Here is a 17,399-nt window from a genome sequence, read left to right on the forward strand (position 1 = left end):
AAAGGCAGTCTCTTTAATAAGTGGTGCTAGAAAACTGGACAGGTACATGGAAAAGAATGGAATTAGAACACTTCCTAACACCATACACAAAAATAAACTCAAAATGGATTAAAGACCTAAATTTAAGGCCAGTCACTATAAAACTCTTAGAGGAAAACATAGGCAGAACACTTTATGACATAAATTATAGCAAGATCCTTTGTGACCCACACCCTAGAGAAATGGAAATAAAAACAAAAATAAACAAATGGGGCCTAAGGAAACTTAAAAGCTTTTGCACAGCAAAGGAAACCATAAAGACGAAAAAACAACCCTCAGAATGGGAGAAAATATTTGCAAACAAAGCAACTGACAAAGGATTAATCTCCAAAATATACAAGCAGCTCATGCAGCCCAATATCAAAAAAACAAACAACCCAATCTAAAAATGGGTGGAAGACCTAAACAGACATTTCTCCAAAGAAGATACAGATTGCCAACAAACATATGAAAGGATGCTCAACATCACTAATCATTAAAGAAATGCAAATCAAAACCACAATGAGGTATCACCTCACAGTGGTTAGAATGGCCATCATCAAAAAAATCTACAAACAATAAATGCTGGAGAGGGTGTGGAGATAAGGGAACCCTCTTGCACTGTTGGTGGGAATGTAAATTGATACAACCACTATGGAGAACAGTATGGAGGTTCCTTAAGAAACTAAGAATAGAATTACCATATGACCCAGCAATCCCACTACTGGGTATATTCCCTGAGAAAACCATAATTCAAAGAGAGACATGTACCACAGTGTTCACTGCAGCACTATTTACAATAGCCAGGACATGGATGCAATCTAAGTGTCCACTGACAGATGAATGGATAAAGAAGATGTGGCACATATATACCATGAAATATTACTCAGCCATAAAAAGAAATGAAATTTGAGTTATTTGTAGTGAAGTGGATGGACCTAAAGTTGGTCACACAGAGTGAAGTAAGTCAGAAAGAGGAAAACAAATACCATATGCTAACACACATATATGCAATCTAAAAAAAAAATGGTTCTGATGAACCTAGGGGCAGGACAGGAAAAATGACGCAGATGTAGAGAATGGAGCTGGGATGAAGTGAGACAGTAGCACTGACATATATACACTACCAAATGTAAAATGGATACCTAGCGGGAAGCAGCTGCATAGCACAGGGAGATCAGCTTGGTACTTCATGACCACCTAGAGGGGTGGGATAGGGAGAGTGGGAAGGAGGCGCAAGAGAGCAAGGGGATATGGGGATATATGTATCCATATAGCTGATTCACTTTGTTATATAGCAGAAACTAACACAACACTGTACAATAAAGATGTTATTAAAAAAAAATGGTCAGAGCACAGGGAACTATATTCAATACCCTGTGACAAACCATAATGGAAAAGAATATGAAAAATAATATATATATAACTGAATCACTTTGCTGTACAGCAGAAATTAACACAACATTGTAAATCAACTACGCATCAATTAAAAAAAAAAAAAAGAGTATATGCTATCATGCCTGATGATGTTAACCTGTCCAAGGTAGTGTTTGTCAGTTTTCTAAACTGTGAAGTTACTTTTTGCCCCCTTCACATACTCTACTCTTTCGAAGTAAGTCACAAAGTACAGCCCTCTCTCAAGGTGTGGGGAGTTAAGGTACACCACCTTGTGAAAGAGTATCTATATACATTATTTGGAATTTTGTATAGATTTGTCTCACCTCTCTCATTTATTTATTCAATCATTTATATCAGCATGTACTCATGGATATTTATTTTATACTTTGGATTTTAATTCAATACTACATTATATGTTTGTTCAAACTGTTCCAGCTTTGGCCACTGGGAGCTCTTTCAGGTTGGCTTCTGTCCCTCTGACATTAAAAAATTTTTTTTAAATTGTGGTAAAAGATACATAAAATTTACCAACTTAGCTATTTTTAAGGATCAAGTTTAGTATGTTAACTATGTTCACATTTTTGTGCAAAAGACCTCTAGAACTCTTCAAAACTTGCAAAACTAAAACTATTCCCATTGAACAACTCCCCATTTCTCCTTCCCTGCAACACCTGGCAACCACCATTGCATTTTGTTTCAATGAATTTGACTACTTTAGGTACCTCATACAAGTGGAATCACACAGTATTTGTCTTTTTGTGACTGGCTTATTTCACTTTGCTTAATGTCCTCAAGGTTCATCCTTCTTTCTTAAGACTGAATAATATTCAATTGTATGTACAGATTACATTTTCTTTATCCATTTATCCCTCAGTGGACATTTGGGTTGCCCCACCTCTTGGCTGTTGTGAATAATGCTGCAATGAACCTGGGTGTGCAAATATCTTTTCAAGGCCCTGCTTTCAATTCTTTTGGATATGTACACAGAAGGTGACTGTTGGATCATATGGTAGTTCTACTTCTAATTTTTGAGGAACCTCTATACTGTTTCCCATAGTGACTGCAACATTTTACATTCCCACCAACAGTGCACAAGGGTTCCAGTTTCACTGATCCTTGCCAACACTTGTTATCTTGTGTGGTTTTCTCCAACTTTGTGGGTATAGATTTGAATGCGTTTATTCTAGCAGCTAGAGATGCACCATTCAGAGCTCCTTTCAGGAGAATCTGATGTAGGGAGTATAGTTGGTTGACAGCTTCTAGCTACTAAATTTTCAGATCAATGGATCCATCTGTGCTGAGGCCATGGTCCCCCTCAGCTGCTCCCAGCCACTGACTGAGCAAGGCATGGGTCCAAAGTCAGGTCATTTCTGCCTGACGGCTCTCTCTACCTTTGCCTTTACCCTCTCCCCTTTATCATTCATATATACTTCCCCCAATAAATTCTTGCACATCTAATTTTGTCTTGGCATCTGCTTCTTTGACACAGGATTTTGGGAAGAAGTGAAATTAGATATTTAGTCTAGTGTCTTAATATGGAAGTCACTATTAAGTTTTTGTGTTCTTTAAAGATTGCAAATTCCAAGTTTCACTGAACTATGGGAGAATGAATTACTTCTAACATGTTTATTATCTGTGAGAAAGTTTATTGTTCTGATTTACTAAAACTTAAAATATTCCATCAAATTACCCAGGAAAATCCAGGTAGCAAAAATATATAACACTGTCCATTCCTTCAAGAGATTTCAAATAAGTTTTAAAAGGCCATAGAATGATATATATATATATATATAGAGAGAGAGAGATAGATAGATAGACAGATAGATACAGATATATATATATATATATATATATATATACACACACACAAGTGCGCGCGCGCACACACACACACACACACACACACACTATACCATTTAAACAACTACTATGTTCTATACTTAAAAATTCAAGTATAGAAATATACTCTGTAGTGCTGAGGTAACACTGTAACTTTTCCTCAACATGACTACATAGGTTTTTACGGTTAAGTGTGACTATTACTGTGAAGTCTCAAGTCACTTGATCAATTCCATTTCAATTTTAGACCAAAAGCAGTATATTATACATGCACCTGAAGGAAATATCAATATGCCTGTGTCCGTGTGTGTGTCCAGGGTTGGAGGGAGGGGAGAAGAGGTATATGCCAGCGAAAGGTTGACTGAACCACACAGATAACTGAATGTTAGAAGTCTCCTGTAGTCGGTAATACAGAAACATACACAGTCTTCGTGTTCAAAGTCTTCATGGGGATTTCTTCTGTAATTTCTAGAATGAAAAGAAGAAGTTTTAAAGAAATCATTTTTCTACCTATTCTGGATGAATATTAAAAATATGTTAACCACCTGGGTAGTAAGAAATTCGGCCTCATCTTAAGAGAAACCTAAACTTTGTCCCAGCTACTGGGGGTACTTCTGAAACCCTGGGATTTCCTGAGTGATAGGAGCATCTTTTGTTATTTATTGTAGGCCCCTGAACACACCTGATGGTTTATGCTAATGAGATGACTCAGGGTGGAGCTGGCTACACCAGAAAGACCAACCATATGAGCAATCATACGTATGTAATGAAGCCTCAATACAAACTCTGGACACCAAGGCTCAGGTGAGCTTCCCTGGTTGGTAATACACTGTACGTACTACTGTCATGTATTGAGGCTAGAAGGTAACACTGTCCATGCCTCCTTGCGGAGAGATAATCTGAAGTTACATATTTGGACCCCCTCCCAGATTTGGCCCTGTGCATCTCTTCCCTTTGCCTGGTTCTAGTTTTTATCCTTTCCCTATAATAAATGTAGTCATGAGTACAATAGCTTCCACAAGTTCTGTGAATCCTGCTAGCAAATTATCAGACCTGAGGGTGACTTCTGGAAACCCTCTGAACTTGCAGTTGGTGCCAGAAGTGACAATGGTCTTGTGTGAACTCTTTTGTCTGAGCTTGTAGTTGGAGCCTAACTCCTTATACTTGGGGTTAGAAGTTTTGGGCAGACTTGTGGAGGACTGTGCCCTTAACCTATAACTAACTCTGAGTACTGCCCAAGATGTCCCCACACTCCCACCCAGACAATATTTCCTATGTCTTCAGAAAAGGCCTAGAAGCAATGCTAAGCAAGCAGCTCAGATTTGTGGTTCCTAAATATTAACACCCTGTAACAGGAAAAACAGCAGTCGTTTCCATGTTTGGGGAAGAAAGAGTATACATGATAAACCTAGGACAGCTTGCAATGTCAGAAAGCAAGAATTTATCAAAGACTCAGGTCAAAAAACACAGGAGCCAATACAGCTAAAGATAAAAAAAATTTGAGCATCCAAAAGTATAACACAAATACTATAGATCAAAACACACTGAATATATAAAGCTCAGAAAAAGAGTGGGGCAGTGGTGGGAGAAGAAGAAGGGAAAGGAAGGAAGGGAGGAAGGAAAGAGAAAGGAAAGAAAGAGGGAGGAAGGAAGGAGAAAATTTAAAAAAGTTCTCTGCCTACTGTGGGGCATTTTGCTTCTAGCCAGATCTGAATTCAAAGGGAAGGACCAACTTTCTCTAAAAATGGCTCCTGTCCTACCTAACAGGAACCCTGGATAAGAAAATACTCTCAAAAGCTGCCTCCTTAATAGATAACTACAGGAGCTGGAGAAGATATTTAGAATCTAGTGGAACAAGCAAGAAGGCATCAGTGAGTTTCTAAAACTGTAAGCCTTATGAGATCCTTCTAATTTACCAAATTATTAATATTTTATGAAAGATAATCTTGAGAGGAAGACTACAATGAAAATGAGGCAGGAGATATCAGATTGGGAAAAGATACTGGGATTGGAAAGAATACCAGGTTTCTCGATAATCTTGGGTGAATAAGTTAACTTTCAAGCTTTTACCTACTAAACTTGCCCAGTCAACCTTACAGAGCAAAAAGAAGGTAGTAAGACATTATAGGTAAGATCTGGTTTGTGAATCATAGGTAGTAGTACTAATATGTAATTCACATGGATGTGATTCTATCCTTGATCAGTTTCAACCAGGTACCTACACTTGCATAGAACAAGTAAAAATGATGACACTTCTTCATTTTCACTGCTCAACTGCACTTGGTGACCAATGGATTTGAGGGCTAAGAAAAAGAAGTTAAGAATGACTTTGAAGTTTCACACAAGGTTATCAAAACAGGAAGCTACACCTACGTGTTGATGTTGACTACCAAACCATCATGAAAGAGCCAAATGTGTTGGAAGGAGAGTGAAAAAAGCCTTCTGATAGAATGAAAGCTTCATGGACATAACTGGAAAGACAGATAAGGACCAGAACGGGAAGGATTTTATGTGTAAAGCTAAGGATTCTGAAGCATTAGATAATGGTGAGCCTTGGGGGATCCAAGCAGGGGAACATCATCAAGGGAGGAATGTGCATGAAGACAATCTTGGTGGAAGAATATAGCCTGCAGACAGGCTGTCTCATTAGATGATGAGGCCCTAAAACTAGTGAGGGGTAAAGAGACAAAGGAAAGTTATTGAAAATAAATCTCAAGTACAATAAATGTGCTTCATTAAAGAGAGAAATGCAAGTAGAAAAGAAGGCTTTCATTTTTAATAATGTAGCAGAAAATGTTAAAGTACAATATAAAACATTAATTAAAAAAAATTTTTTTTTAAAATTAAAGAAAAAATAGCTGAGCAAGGGAAGAAAATGAGAGAAATCCACAGAGTCCAAAATATCATGAATCCCAAGAGGTAGCTGAACATTAAGATTTTCTGGTGGGCCTGGAGGCTTAAAGACTTGGCACTAATAGGCTATGAAAGTGAGAGAAGAAAAAGCCTAGGGTCTACACAAACTGGGGAGTCCAATGAAATCCCTCTCAGAAAACTGAGACCTCAAATAAGGAGCCCATGGCAAAAGGGTAAATTTCAAAAAGATCCTTCACCACAGAGAAAAACAGTTAAGAGAACGTTATGGGTTTAATAATGGCCTTCCAAAAGATATGACCATGCTTTAATTCCTGGAAACTGTGACTGTTACCTTTTTTGGAAAAAGGAGAAACAGACAGAAGAGGTGGCAATGAGGCAGAGATCAAAGTGAGGTAGCCACAAGGATGCCTGGAACCACCAGTAGCTGGAAGAGGCAAAGAACAAATTCTCCCCTAGAGAATATAGTCCTGCTGACACCCTGATTTCAGACTTCTGGCCTCCAGATCCGTGAGAGAATACATTTCTGTTGTCTCAGGCCACCCAGTTTTTGGTAATTTATTGCACCAGTCACAGTAAACCAATATAGAGACTTGTCCCACTTAGCCTTGGTTTGGGGAGAGATAGACAGAACATGTCCCCATGAGAATTCTGGCCCCTTGCATGACTGGGGCCAGAACTTTCTAAACACTCTCTGTGGCCCAAAATAATTGAGTTTAAAGTGGGCCAGGGTAGACAGTGTCCCCAAAGAATTAAAGAAATGTTCCCTTAAAGTGGACATCAACGGAAACATCACAAAACAGCCAGCCAGAATCAACTTTGCCAGAACTCTAGAAAGGAATCAAACGTTTACAGCAACCAAGTGAATGTTGAATTAAAGAAAAGGCAACTTGAAAATGGCAGGAAAGATCTGTGTTTTTACTCGTGCTTTACCAGCTCCTTCCTAGCTTGGTGGTGGGCTTAAAGACAGTAGCCCGAGTTTCCAGTGTGGGACCCTGGTTCCTAGTTCCAGGAGGAAGAGAGCAAAAGTATTGCGTTTGTTCTAACCTGTCTGGGAGCTACTTGAAGGGCTTACATAAGGTGCTTGTCTCTGTTTTGCCTACTTGGAACTCACTCAGGGTGGAAAAGTGATGGGCACTGCATGAAAACCAAAGGCAAACAAAAAACCCACGGCTGCCTGGGGCAACCCACGGCTGCCTGGGGCAAAAGATTATGGATGAGACAGGCAATGGATTGCTTAAGGCCTGGGAGGAAAAGTTTGGGCAATTAGGGCATTAAAAAGTGCCTCTGTATGCTGAATAATTTAGAAAGCCACATTCATGCCCAGGGCAGTATGCATACACAGAAAGACCTGAGAAGACCCTAAGCATTTGATTCTGATAAAGGTAAAAAGCTTTTTTGGCCAAACGTGGCTGATCTTCAGGGCTCAGTGAAAACAGGAAGAGAAGCCTAAGGCAGAACTGTAAACAGCCTGGCTGAGCTGAAGGAGTGGACCAGAACAGAGCCAATCTTTAAAGACTGGGAGAAGTAGGTATTTTGTTTTTAAATTTTTAGTTCCTGGAGGTCAAGGAAATCTCTTGTCAAAATAATAGCTGAACATAAGCTAAAGGAACAGAGACTTCAGGGACTACATACAACCAGGAATACAGTCTTTGTAAAAATAGTTTGGAAAAGTCATAAACAAACAGAAGACTGTAGCCTTCAACCATCAAACACAGCAAACCCTGGGGAAGAGAACCTGATTTCCAGAGTCACCACATTCAAATATCCAGTTTTCAAAGACAAAAAAAATTACAAGGCATACAAAGATATAGGAAAGTATGGCCCATTCACAGGAAAAAATAATTAACAGAATCTGTCCCTGAGGAAGCACAGATACTTGGACTTACTAGACAGACTCTAAATCAACTGTCTTAAATGGAAAATAACTGACTAATGGAAAGGTCAATGGAAACCACATACAAAGAACAAGCCAAGAAAACAATGTATCAACAAAATGAGAATATCAACAGAGAAATTATAAAAGGAACTAAACAGAAATTCTGGAGCTGAAAAGTACAATAACTGAAATTAAGAAGTCACTAGAGAAGCTTAACAGCATAATTTAGCATACAGAAGAAACAGTGAACTCGAAGATAGGACATTTGAAATCATCCAGTCTGAAGGAGAAGAAAGAAAAGAGAATGAAGAAAAGTGGACAGAGCCTAAGAGGCGTCTGAGACACAGGCCAAGTGGACCAACATACACACTAGGGGAATTTCAGGAAGAAAAGAATATAAAGAATATTTGAAGAAATAATGACCAAATCTTGAACGCAGCAAGAGAGAAGCAAAATACCAGGATACTCAATAAGATTAAAAGATTAATTTCTAATCAGAAACCATGAGAGCCAGAAGGCAGTGGGACCACATATTTAAAGTGCTGAAAGAAAAAACTATCAACAAAGAATTCTCCATTTTGCAAAACAGATTTTTTTCTTCTTAATTTTTCTTCACAAATTAAGGAGCAATTAAGACATTCCCAAATAAACAGAAAGTTGAGGGAGTTCATTACTGCTAGAACTGCCCTCCAAGAAATGCTAAAGGGATCCTTCAGGTTGTAATGAAAGGATTCTAGACAGTAAGTCAAAGCCATATTGTTGTTGCATTTATTTTTAACTCCACTTTTTGTTTTCTACATGACTTAAAAGTAAATACATAGGGGGCTTCCCTGGTGGCGCAGTGGTTGAGAATTTGCCTGCTAATGCAGGGGACACGGGTTCGAGCCCTGGTCTGGGAAGATCCCACATGCCACGGAGCAACTAGACCCGTGAGCCACAACTACTGAGCCTGCGTGTCTGGAGCCTGTGCTCTGCAACAGGAGAGGACGCGCTAGTGAGAGGCCCGCACACCGCGATGAAGAGTGGCCCCCGCTTGCCACAACTAGAGAAAGCCCTCGCACAGAAACGAAGACCCAACACAGCCAAAAATAAATAAATAAATTAAAAAAAAAAAAGTAAATACATAAAACACAGTTAAGAACTTATGCTTTGGGGAACATAATTATGAAGATATAATTTCTGACAAGAATATAAACGGGGGCAGAGCTGTATAGAAGCAGAGTTTTTGTATGTTATTGAAGTCAAACTGGTATCAATTCAAGTTAAATTGTTATAAATTTAGGATGCTAATTGTAATCCCCATGGTAAACACTAATGTCTTAAAAAACACACACACAAGAGGAAGTAAAAAAAGAAAACAGTAAACTGCAAAAAATGAACTGAATACAAAAGGTGGCAGTAATGGAGGAAATGAGGACAAAAAAGGTACAAGGCTTCTAGAAAAAAATTCCCAGTAAAATGGCAGAAGTTCTTCCTCATCAGTAACTATTTTTTTTCTTTTTAACCAAAGCCTAACTGACCCAGGGAAAGGGAAATACCCACCTCTAGCCCCCTTTACCTTCCTTTCTTACCTAAAGAGGAAAAATTTTAAAGCTGAGTAACACCTGTGAGGGTCACAGCCCAGAGGCACAGGTTTACTAAAGACTGAGAACTAATCATAAAATTATAGAACACTTCCCCCACTTCTCCTCCCCCCATACTTTACTACAACATCATATGGGCTCCTGTATGATAATAGGGCATTACAGCTGAAAGAATGGGCAAAGCTCCAACCATATTTAAAAAGGAATCTCTAGGGAAACCATAAGACAACACAAGGAAATTTGAGCCTCTGGAACCTACAGCAACAGTAAACAATAAACACAGCCTAACTCCTAGCCAGATAAACATAAAACCTTACAATAAAGGCCTATTTACCTCAGTTCCTTTTCCCCAGTACATCATGTATTGCTATCAACCAAATACTACAAGGCGTTCTAAAAAGGAAAAAACACAGTAGGAAGAGACAAAGCAAGCAACACAACCAGACTCAGATATGGTAGAGATTTTGAAATTATCAGATTGGGAATTGAAAATAACTGGGATTAATGTTAAGGACACTAATAGAAAGGGTGGAGAACATGCAAGAACAGATGGGTAATGTAAGCAGAAAGATGGAAATTCTAAGAATTAAAAGGAAATGCTAGAAATCAAAACTCTGTAACAGAGATGAATAATGCATTATACCAAAAAATTTATACCCAGGCACAGCATATTCAAACTGCAGAAAATTAAAAGACTAACTTTGGAAAAGATAATGCTTAGCAACTTTCCACCAGTGCTAGGAGATACAAATCTTGACTCAGAAAGTCCAATAAATCCCAGGCTTTAGGCTGAATAAATAAAAGGATGAAATGGTAAAAGGTTTATGAGTTGGGATGACAAGAAGGATGGCTATAAACAGAAAAACCCAGATCCCATCAGGGGAAGCTGTTTGAGGAAATGATTCCAGTGGCAGCAGCATTAAAATGAACACCCATGTGTAACAGGGAATCGAATATAGAACAGAACTCGGGGGAAGGCTAAAATGTCACTAGAGAAGTTGTCAGAACAGCCACAGAAGCTGAAATCACAGTACTGGATGATATAAGTGGGAGAAAGAGAAAACATATCCTCGAAGACACTAGCCTGTGCCTTATCCTGACTCTCTGTTTTCTGAATTATGGAATGGAGAATATGTCAACTAATGACCTAGCTCTTCACATTTTTATGCAGCTCACTGAGAAAAGGTATGCTTTATAAGTTGTAAAGGAGGAAGTACAATGTCAGTTATGTTTCCTTCAAGCTGTTATTTTAAAATACAGTGATCATTTTGATTCTCGGGGAAGAGGACAATTTTAGGACCAGCAAATAAGCTAATTTACCTAGAAGCATGTATTTTAACATACCAATATAATTTTTAGATTATTTCCAAAGCAAAAAAGTAATCATCCTTTTAATTATTTTTTTCTTATTATCTATTTTATACATATCATCCTTTTAATTATTATTATTTTAACAGTTATAGTATGGCAAATTTCTGGAGAAAGAGCAAAAAAAGAAAAAAAGATAATAGTACTATCTCTTACACATATAATTGATGGCATCACAATCTATTTTCAATAAAATAAAAACAAAAATGAAAAACAATTAGCATGTTCTATAATCTCCTCACCTTCTGTTTGAGCCTCATTCAAAAACAGTTTTAGCTTCCTGCTCCGAAGGCCAAACACCTTGGCTGTTTCATACAGAAGACCTTGGTGGGTCAATCCATTCTGCCCTAGTGGATTTTCAAGCAGGAGAGTGCCTACTGTTCCCATTAAACACTCTACAGAAAAAAAAAAAAACCCAAAATGGATTAAATCCTGAGAGTTCACCCTCTAGCTAGTGGATCCCTAATGGAGGTAGTGAGTAGACAGTTCTAATGGGTAGAGCTAAAAGGCTTTGAAAGCCAGCAGTGGGTACAAGAGCAAGAGTGGGATTAATTGTACAGTCTGCAGAAACAGTCTTAAATATTTCACAGGGGGAAAGGAGAAAGGGAAGAAGAAAAAACAACTAGTATAAAAGCCCAGTAGTTTAGGGAAGAGATATTCAGTAAACAGTCAAATGAAGAGCCTGAAGACAGTAATAAATGTGCACAATGAGGACCCTAAAATATCAAGGAAAAATAAGTATCGATCTAGTCTGTTGATTAAGGCATGGATATGTACAACAGTTCTCAGAACATTTTCCAAGAAAAAAAGAAGGCAAAATTTAAGACTACAATGTTCTGACATTTAAACAGTTCAGCTTCATTTAGCTGTAATTTTTACCTAACCAATTTACCTCATTTCCTGACCATGTCAGATGCAGGGGTGTTTCTACATAAATACACCAAAAGAAACAAGCCATGAGTATTCCCCAAAGAAGTGTTGGAGTCTACATTTTAAATTACTAAGTTGAAGCTGACTTAAAAAATCCATATAAATCAGAGATATTGAACATTAAAGGAAATCTTAACATCTAGCACACCATAACCTGCCTGCTGAGGGTGTTCACACCTGGGGAGGCACGCACCTTGTGGGTCTGCATTCAAGAGCTGTAGGTTGATATATTGACAGAGAAGAGTACTAGGACTGTCGACCACAGAGGGAGTTGATCCTGCAGCCACACAAAGTGTTTTTCCACTAAGACTCAGTAAGTTGGTTTGGTTTTTTATTTCTAAAAATAACAACAAAACAATCATTCTTTCAGGGGGAAAGTTCAGAGCTGAAGTCATTCACTTTTTCCTATTTAATTATTAAACTATCATGTATCTTTACAGTGATGCTTTCCACTTTATTTCTATTTATCAAAGGATACTGTCTTTTCTACAAAATCAGGCTTTAATGACATGCAAATAGTAGGAAATCTTAATGTTGCAAAATAGCATAATATTCATAACTTATAAGGCAAATTGTTTTTTCCCCTTTTAGTATTTTTCCTCCATATTATAGCTCCTTTTAAAATTTCCTCCTGTATCAGAATCCTAAACTTTACCATGAAAAGAACGCTTATATTAAAAAAAGATAATTATGATCAGAAGATAAGTTGACTAATGAACATATGTGGAAAAGAGCAAGACACACAGAACACACACAGTGTAATTTCATTTATATACAATTAAACATTGCTTAGGGTAGAAGATGAGTTACAGCCACTATGCCACTAAAGGTTAAGGTGGGGCTCAGGCATTACTCAGCTTTCACAGGCTGCCGCCTGCTGGGTCAGAGGGGTCAATGAGCTAGACATACGTGAGTTCCAGTATGTCCTTGCTTCTTTTCTACAGTGACTTGAGATAGAGATCCAAGCTGTCCACTGACTTACTTACCAGCTCCCCTTGGTGGATCCTGGTCAGAGATTTTTCTCAGAGCCCCCAGTGAACCATCTGTCTTCCAAACCTTAACTTCCTCAGTTTCCCCACATCATGTTTGCTTCCCTTATCCAGCCCTTAACAGATAAAACAGCAAATGGCTGTCCACAGTGTTTCTATCAATTTACAATCCAACAGGGAATGACAGTTCCTATTACATAATATCTCTGACATCTGATATTGTGAAATTTTTCTAGTTTTTGCCAATTCGGTTGCATGTGATAGTACCTCATTGTGGTTTTTCCTATTGAGGTTCAGCAATTTTCCCTTTATTTATTGGCCATTTAGATTTCTTCTTTTAAGCTATTGATATTTAAAAGTTTCTGAAAATGAACATTCAGGTTTGTTGATGGTATTAGTTTCCTTTGTCTAATGTAAGAATCACAAACTGGGGAGGGAGGTGGGGTGGGGTGGGTGGGACGGTTTAAAACAACAGAAATTTATTGTCTCACAGTTCTATGTAGGTGAGAAGTCCAAAATCAAGGTGTCAGTAGGGCCATGCTCCCTCTGAAGCCTGTAAGGGAATCCTTCTTTTCCTCTTCCTAGTTTCTGGATGTTCCCAGCAATCTTTGGTGTTTCTTGGCTTGCAGGTTTGCCTAATTCCAATTTCTGCCTTTGTCACCACATAGCCTTCTCCCTCTTTGTTTATGTCTTCACATGGCCCTCTTCTTATAAGGACACCAGTCATACTGGAGTAGTGCCCACCCTACTCCAGTATTACCTTAACTAATTATATCTGCAATGAACCTATTTCCAAAGAAGGTCACATTAGATGGTACTGGGGGTAAAGATAAGGACTTCAACACATCTTGGGGTAGAGGTGGGGGATTGGGTGGTGATGTCACAATTCAACCCATGACAGTGGGAGGAAATGTACTTATAATTCTTTAAAATTTTATTTAGGCTTGTCTCATTGAGAATCTGGATTTAGCAAGACGCAGACACTATGTTTAATAAAGTTAAAACACAACAGCGAAGTCTCTGAAGCCTAGAATGCATCACGTGGCTAACAGGAAAGGGTAGGATTAGAACCTTCATCTCCTAGTAAGTCTAGTGTTCTTTCAGCCATATCACACAAAGAAGGCACAAAGAGACACTTGCAGGCAGGCACTACTGTAGAGGCTGGCCCTGACCCAGAGTCAGGAAAAAGGCAAAGGTTATGTTACCAAATTAAGATCCTCAATGATCAATCTCGTGTCAAAGGACATAGATGAATATCTTTTGACTTTCTACATACCTGTTTCACCATGGAAGACAGCCAGCTCTGTATTTTTTACACCAAAAATGCTAGTAACAACACTCTTCAGCTTTAAAAGGTCCAACCTATTATCTCCTTTTGGATTTTCCAGAAGTAGTACTCCACCTAAAAAGCCAAAAATATAAGTGAAACTGAAGAAAAAAAAAGTTAAATTTGAATAAAAAGTCAAGGGGAACACATCATTTGTATATTTTCTTTGGTAAATGTCTTTTCCCATTTTCTAATTAGATCTAAAAAAAACTGTTGAGTTTTGAGACTTCTTCATATATTCTAGATACATCCTTTGTTGGATATGCAGTTTGCAAAGATCTTCTCCTAGTCTGTAGCTTGTTTTTTCATCCTTTTCACAAGATCTTTCACAAAGCAGAATTTAAAATTTTGAAGAAGTTCAATTTATCAGTTTTTCTTTTTATGGATTGGACTTTTGGTATAAAGTCTTAAAAACTCTCTGCCTAATCCTGAATTCTAAAAATTTTCTGTTTTTTCCTAAATGTTTTATGTTTTTCTCTTTTTATACATTTATTTATTTTATTTATTTATTTCTGACTGCGTTGGGTCTTCGTTGCTGCATGCGGGCTTTCTCTAGTTGTGGGAGTGGGGGCTACTCTTCGTTGTGGTATGCAGGCTTCTCATTGAGGTGGCTTCTCTTGTTGCAGAGCACGGGCTCTAGGTGCGCAGGCTTCAGTAGTTGTGGCGCACAGGCTTAGCTGCTCTGCGGCATGTGGGATCTTCCTGCACCAGGGCTAGAACCCATGTCCCTTGCATTAGCAGGCGGATTCTTAACCACGGAGCCACCAGGGAAGCAAGTCTGTGATCCCTTTTAAGTTAGTTTTTGTAGAAGGTGTAAGACTTAGGTCTAGGACATTTTTTTGCATGTGGATATCTAACTGCCTAGTACCATATAATGAAGACTACTCAATTAAGTTGCTTTTGCTCCTTTCTCAAAAATCATCTGGCCACATTTTGTGGTCTATTGTGAGTCTATTTCTGTATTCGGTATCTGTGACAATGATTTTTGTGTCTATTCTATGCTCATGCCACACAAGTCTTCAGATAAGTCTTGAAGTTGGGTAGGGTGATTTCTCCCACTATATTCTTATTTTTCCAAAGTGTTTTAACTATTTTATTTTTTTTCTCTTTCAAGAAAATCTGGCTATATCTACAACAAAATATTGCTGAGATTTGACAAGACTGAGTTAAACTTATATATTAACTGGGGGAGAACTGACACGTTTATTATATTGAATTTTCCAACCCATGATTACAGCATGTCTCTCCATTTATTTATTTATTTAAATTTATTTATTTATTTATTTATTTTTGGCTGCGTTGGGTCCTCGTTGCTACACGCAGGCTTTCTCTAGTTGTGGCGAGCGGGGGCTACTCTTCGTTGCAGTGCGCAGGCTTCTCATTGCGTTGACTTCTCTTGTTGCGGAGCACAGGCTCTAGGCACGTGGGCTTCAGTAGTTGTGGCACGTGGGCTCAGTAGTTGTGGCTCATGGGCTCTAGAGGGCAGGCTCAGTAGTTGTGGCGCGTGGGTTTATTTGCTCCGCGGCATGTGGGATCTTCCCAGACCAGGGCTCGAGCCCGTGTCCCCTGCATTGGCAGGCAGATTCTTAACCACTGTGCCACCAGGGAAGCCCCTCTCCATTTATTCTGATCTTTGATTTTTTCATCATTATTTTGTAGTTTTTGGCATAAAAGTCCTGTACTTGTTTTATTAGATTTATACCGAAGTATCTCTTTTTTGAGCAATTGTAAATGGTATTACATTTTAAATTTCATTCTCCATGTGTTTATTGCTAGAATATAAAAATTAATTTTTGTATGTTTATCTTATATCCTGTGAATTTGATGAAAAACTTTTTCTTTTTATAAGCAATATGATTTTTTAAAAAGTAATATGATTTTATTCAATTACTTTGGAAACAAACCTTCCCAATTAAAGTTTAAACCCAAATGGTATATAAAACTAGCCAAAATACTTTAAAATAATATAAAGATCATTTGTAGTTTTTTCCTCATAACATGAATGCTTTCAGTCAGACAGTAAATTACAAACCATATCACATCATGTTGATGTAGATGATAAATTGTGGTTGCATTTGAAATCAATCCGGGGAAAATAATCTTGTTGGAGTTGTGAACTCTTCCTAGTTGTTTGGTCAGTTGGTCCAGAAAGGAGCAGTATTGAAGTCAGCAGATGGGGCAGCTAGGCCCCAACTGTTTTGTCACTGCTCATTCTGCTGGCCTTCTGTGACTAAAGCTGACAAAAAACCCTGGCCTGTTGACATTTCTTATGCACATCCTCTGTTCCTGCGACTAATTCCTTCCACAGGATCACCTGTCTCCACCTAAGACAGGCAGAATGTTGGTAATGATGGACCAGCTCACAGGCCACACATCACTGAACTTGTGCAGCAGTGTAGAGGACCACGTATTGCCCGAGGTATCATCACAGGTCCAAATGGATACACAAACATCCTGGGAATAGCTGGTAACAGTGCTGGTGGGCAAAGCAATGGAGGGGTCCCAGGATACATCTCAGTCTGTAGATTCCTTGCAATTTTCTATGTAGGCAATCATGTCACCTTCAAATAGAAACAGTTTTATTGCTTCCCTTCTGATCTGCATGCCTTTTCTTTTCTGTTCTTTTTTTTCTTTTCTTGCCTCATTCTACTGGCAAGAACTTCTAATGCAATGCTGAATAAGAGTAATGAGAACAGGTATCCTTGCCTTGGTTCTGATCTTACACAGAAGACATTCAATCTCTTCCAATTAAGTATAATGTTAACTATAGGTTTTTTACATATGCTCATTATCAAGTTGATGAAGTTCCTCTCCCTATTTTTCTGACAGTTTTTTTTTTTATCATGAATGAACACTGAATTTTGTCAAATGCTTTTTCTAACTGGTATAATCTTATAAGCTTTTAATCTGTTAACATGGTAGATTATACTGGTTTTTGAATACTGAACCAGCCTTGTAACCTTGGAATAAACCTCATGTGTTATGATACATAATTCTTTGTATATACTGCTATATTCAATGTCATGATTTTTTGGTAAGAATTGTACATTTATATGCATGAGAGATATTTGTAGTTTTCTTTTTTTGGTATTGTTTGTATCTGGTTTTAGTGTCAATACTTTATTATGGAATAAAGTGAGTTAGGAAGTATTCCTTCCTCTTCTATTTTCTGGAAGATCTGTGTAGAACTGGTGTTT

General features: G+C 38.1%; 1 protein-coding gene across 5 annotated transcripts in view; it reads right to left on the reverse strand.

Moving 5' to 3' along the window:
* Nucleotides 1-3,041: 3,041 nt before the first annotated feature.
* The window catches only part of IARS1 (isoleucyl-tRNA synthetase 1), an 85,307-nt gene continuing 70,949 nt past the window's right edge, over nt 3,042-17,399 (reverse strand). For all 5 annotated transcript variants that reach the window (XM_057547670.1, XM_057547671.1, XM_057547669.1 and 2 more), the window contains exons 31-34: nt 14,152-14,277; nt 12,080-12,223; nt 11,199-11,351; nt 3,042-3,723 (exon numbers count right to left, since the gene is read on the reverse strand). In XM_057547670.1, the coding sequence (XP_057403653.1) occupies nt 3,641-3,723; nt 11,199-11,351; nt 12,080-12,223; nt 14,152-14,277 (506 nt within the window). In that variant the 3' untranslated portion in view covers nt 3,042-3,640. The remainder of the gene's footprint in view (nt 3,724-11,198; nt 11,352-12,079; nt 12,224-14,151; nt 14,278-17,399) is intronic.

Source organism: Balaenoptera acutorostrata, chromosome 6 (assembly GCF_949987535.1).
Source record: "Balaenoptera acutorostrata chromosome 6, mBalAcu1.1, whole genome shotgun sequence".
Classification (NCBI taxonomy): Eukaryota; Metazoa; Chordata; class Mammalia; order Artiodactyla; family Balaenopteridae; genus Balaenoptera; species Balaenoptera acutorostrata.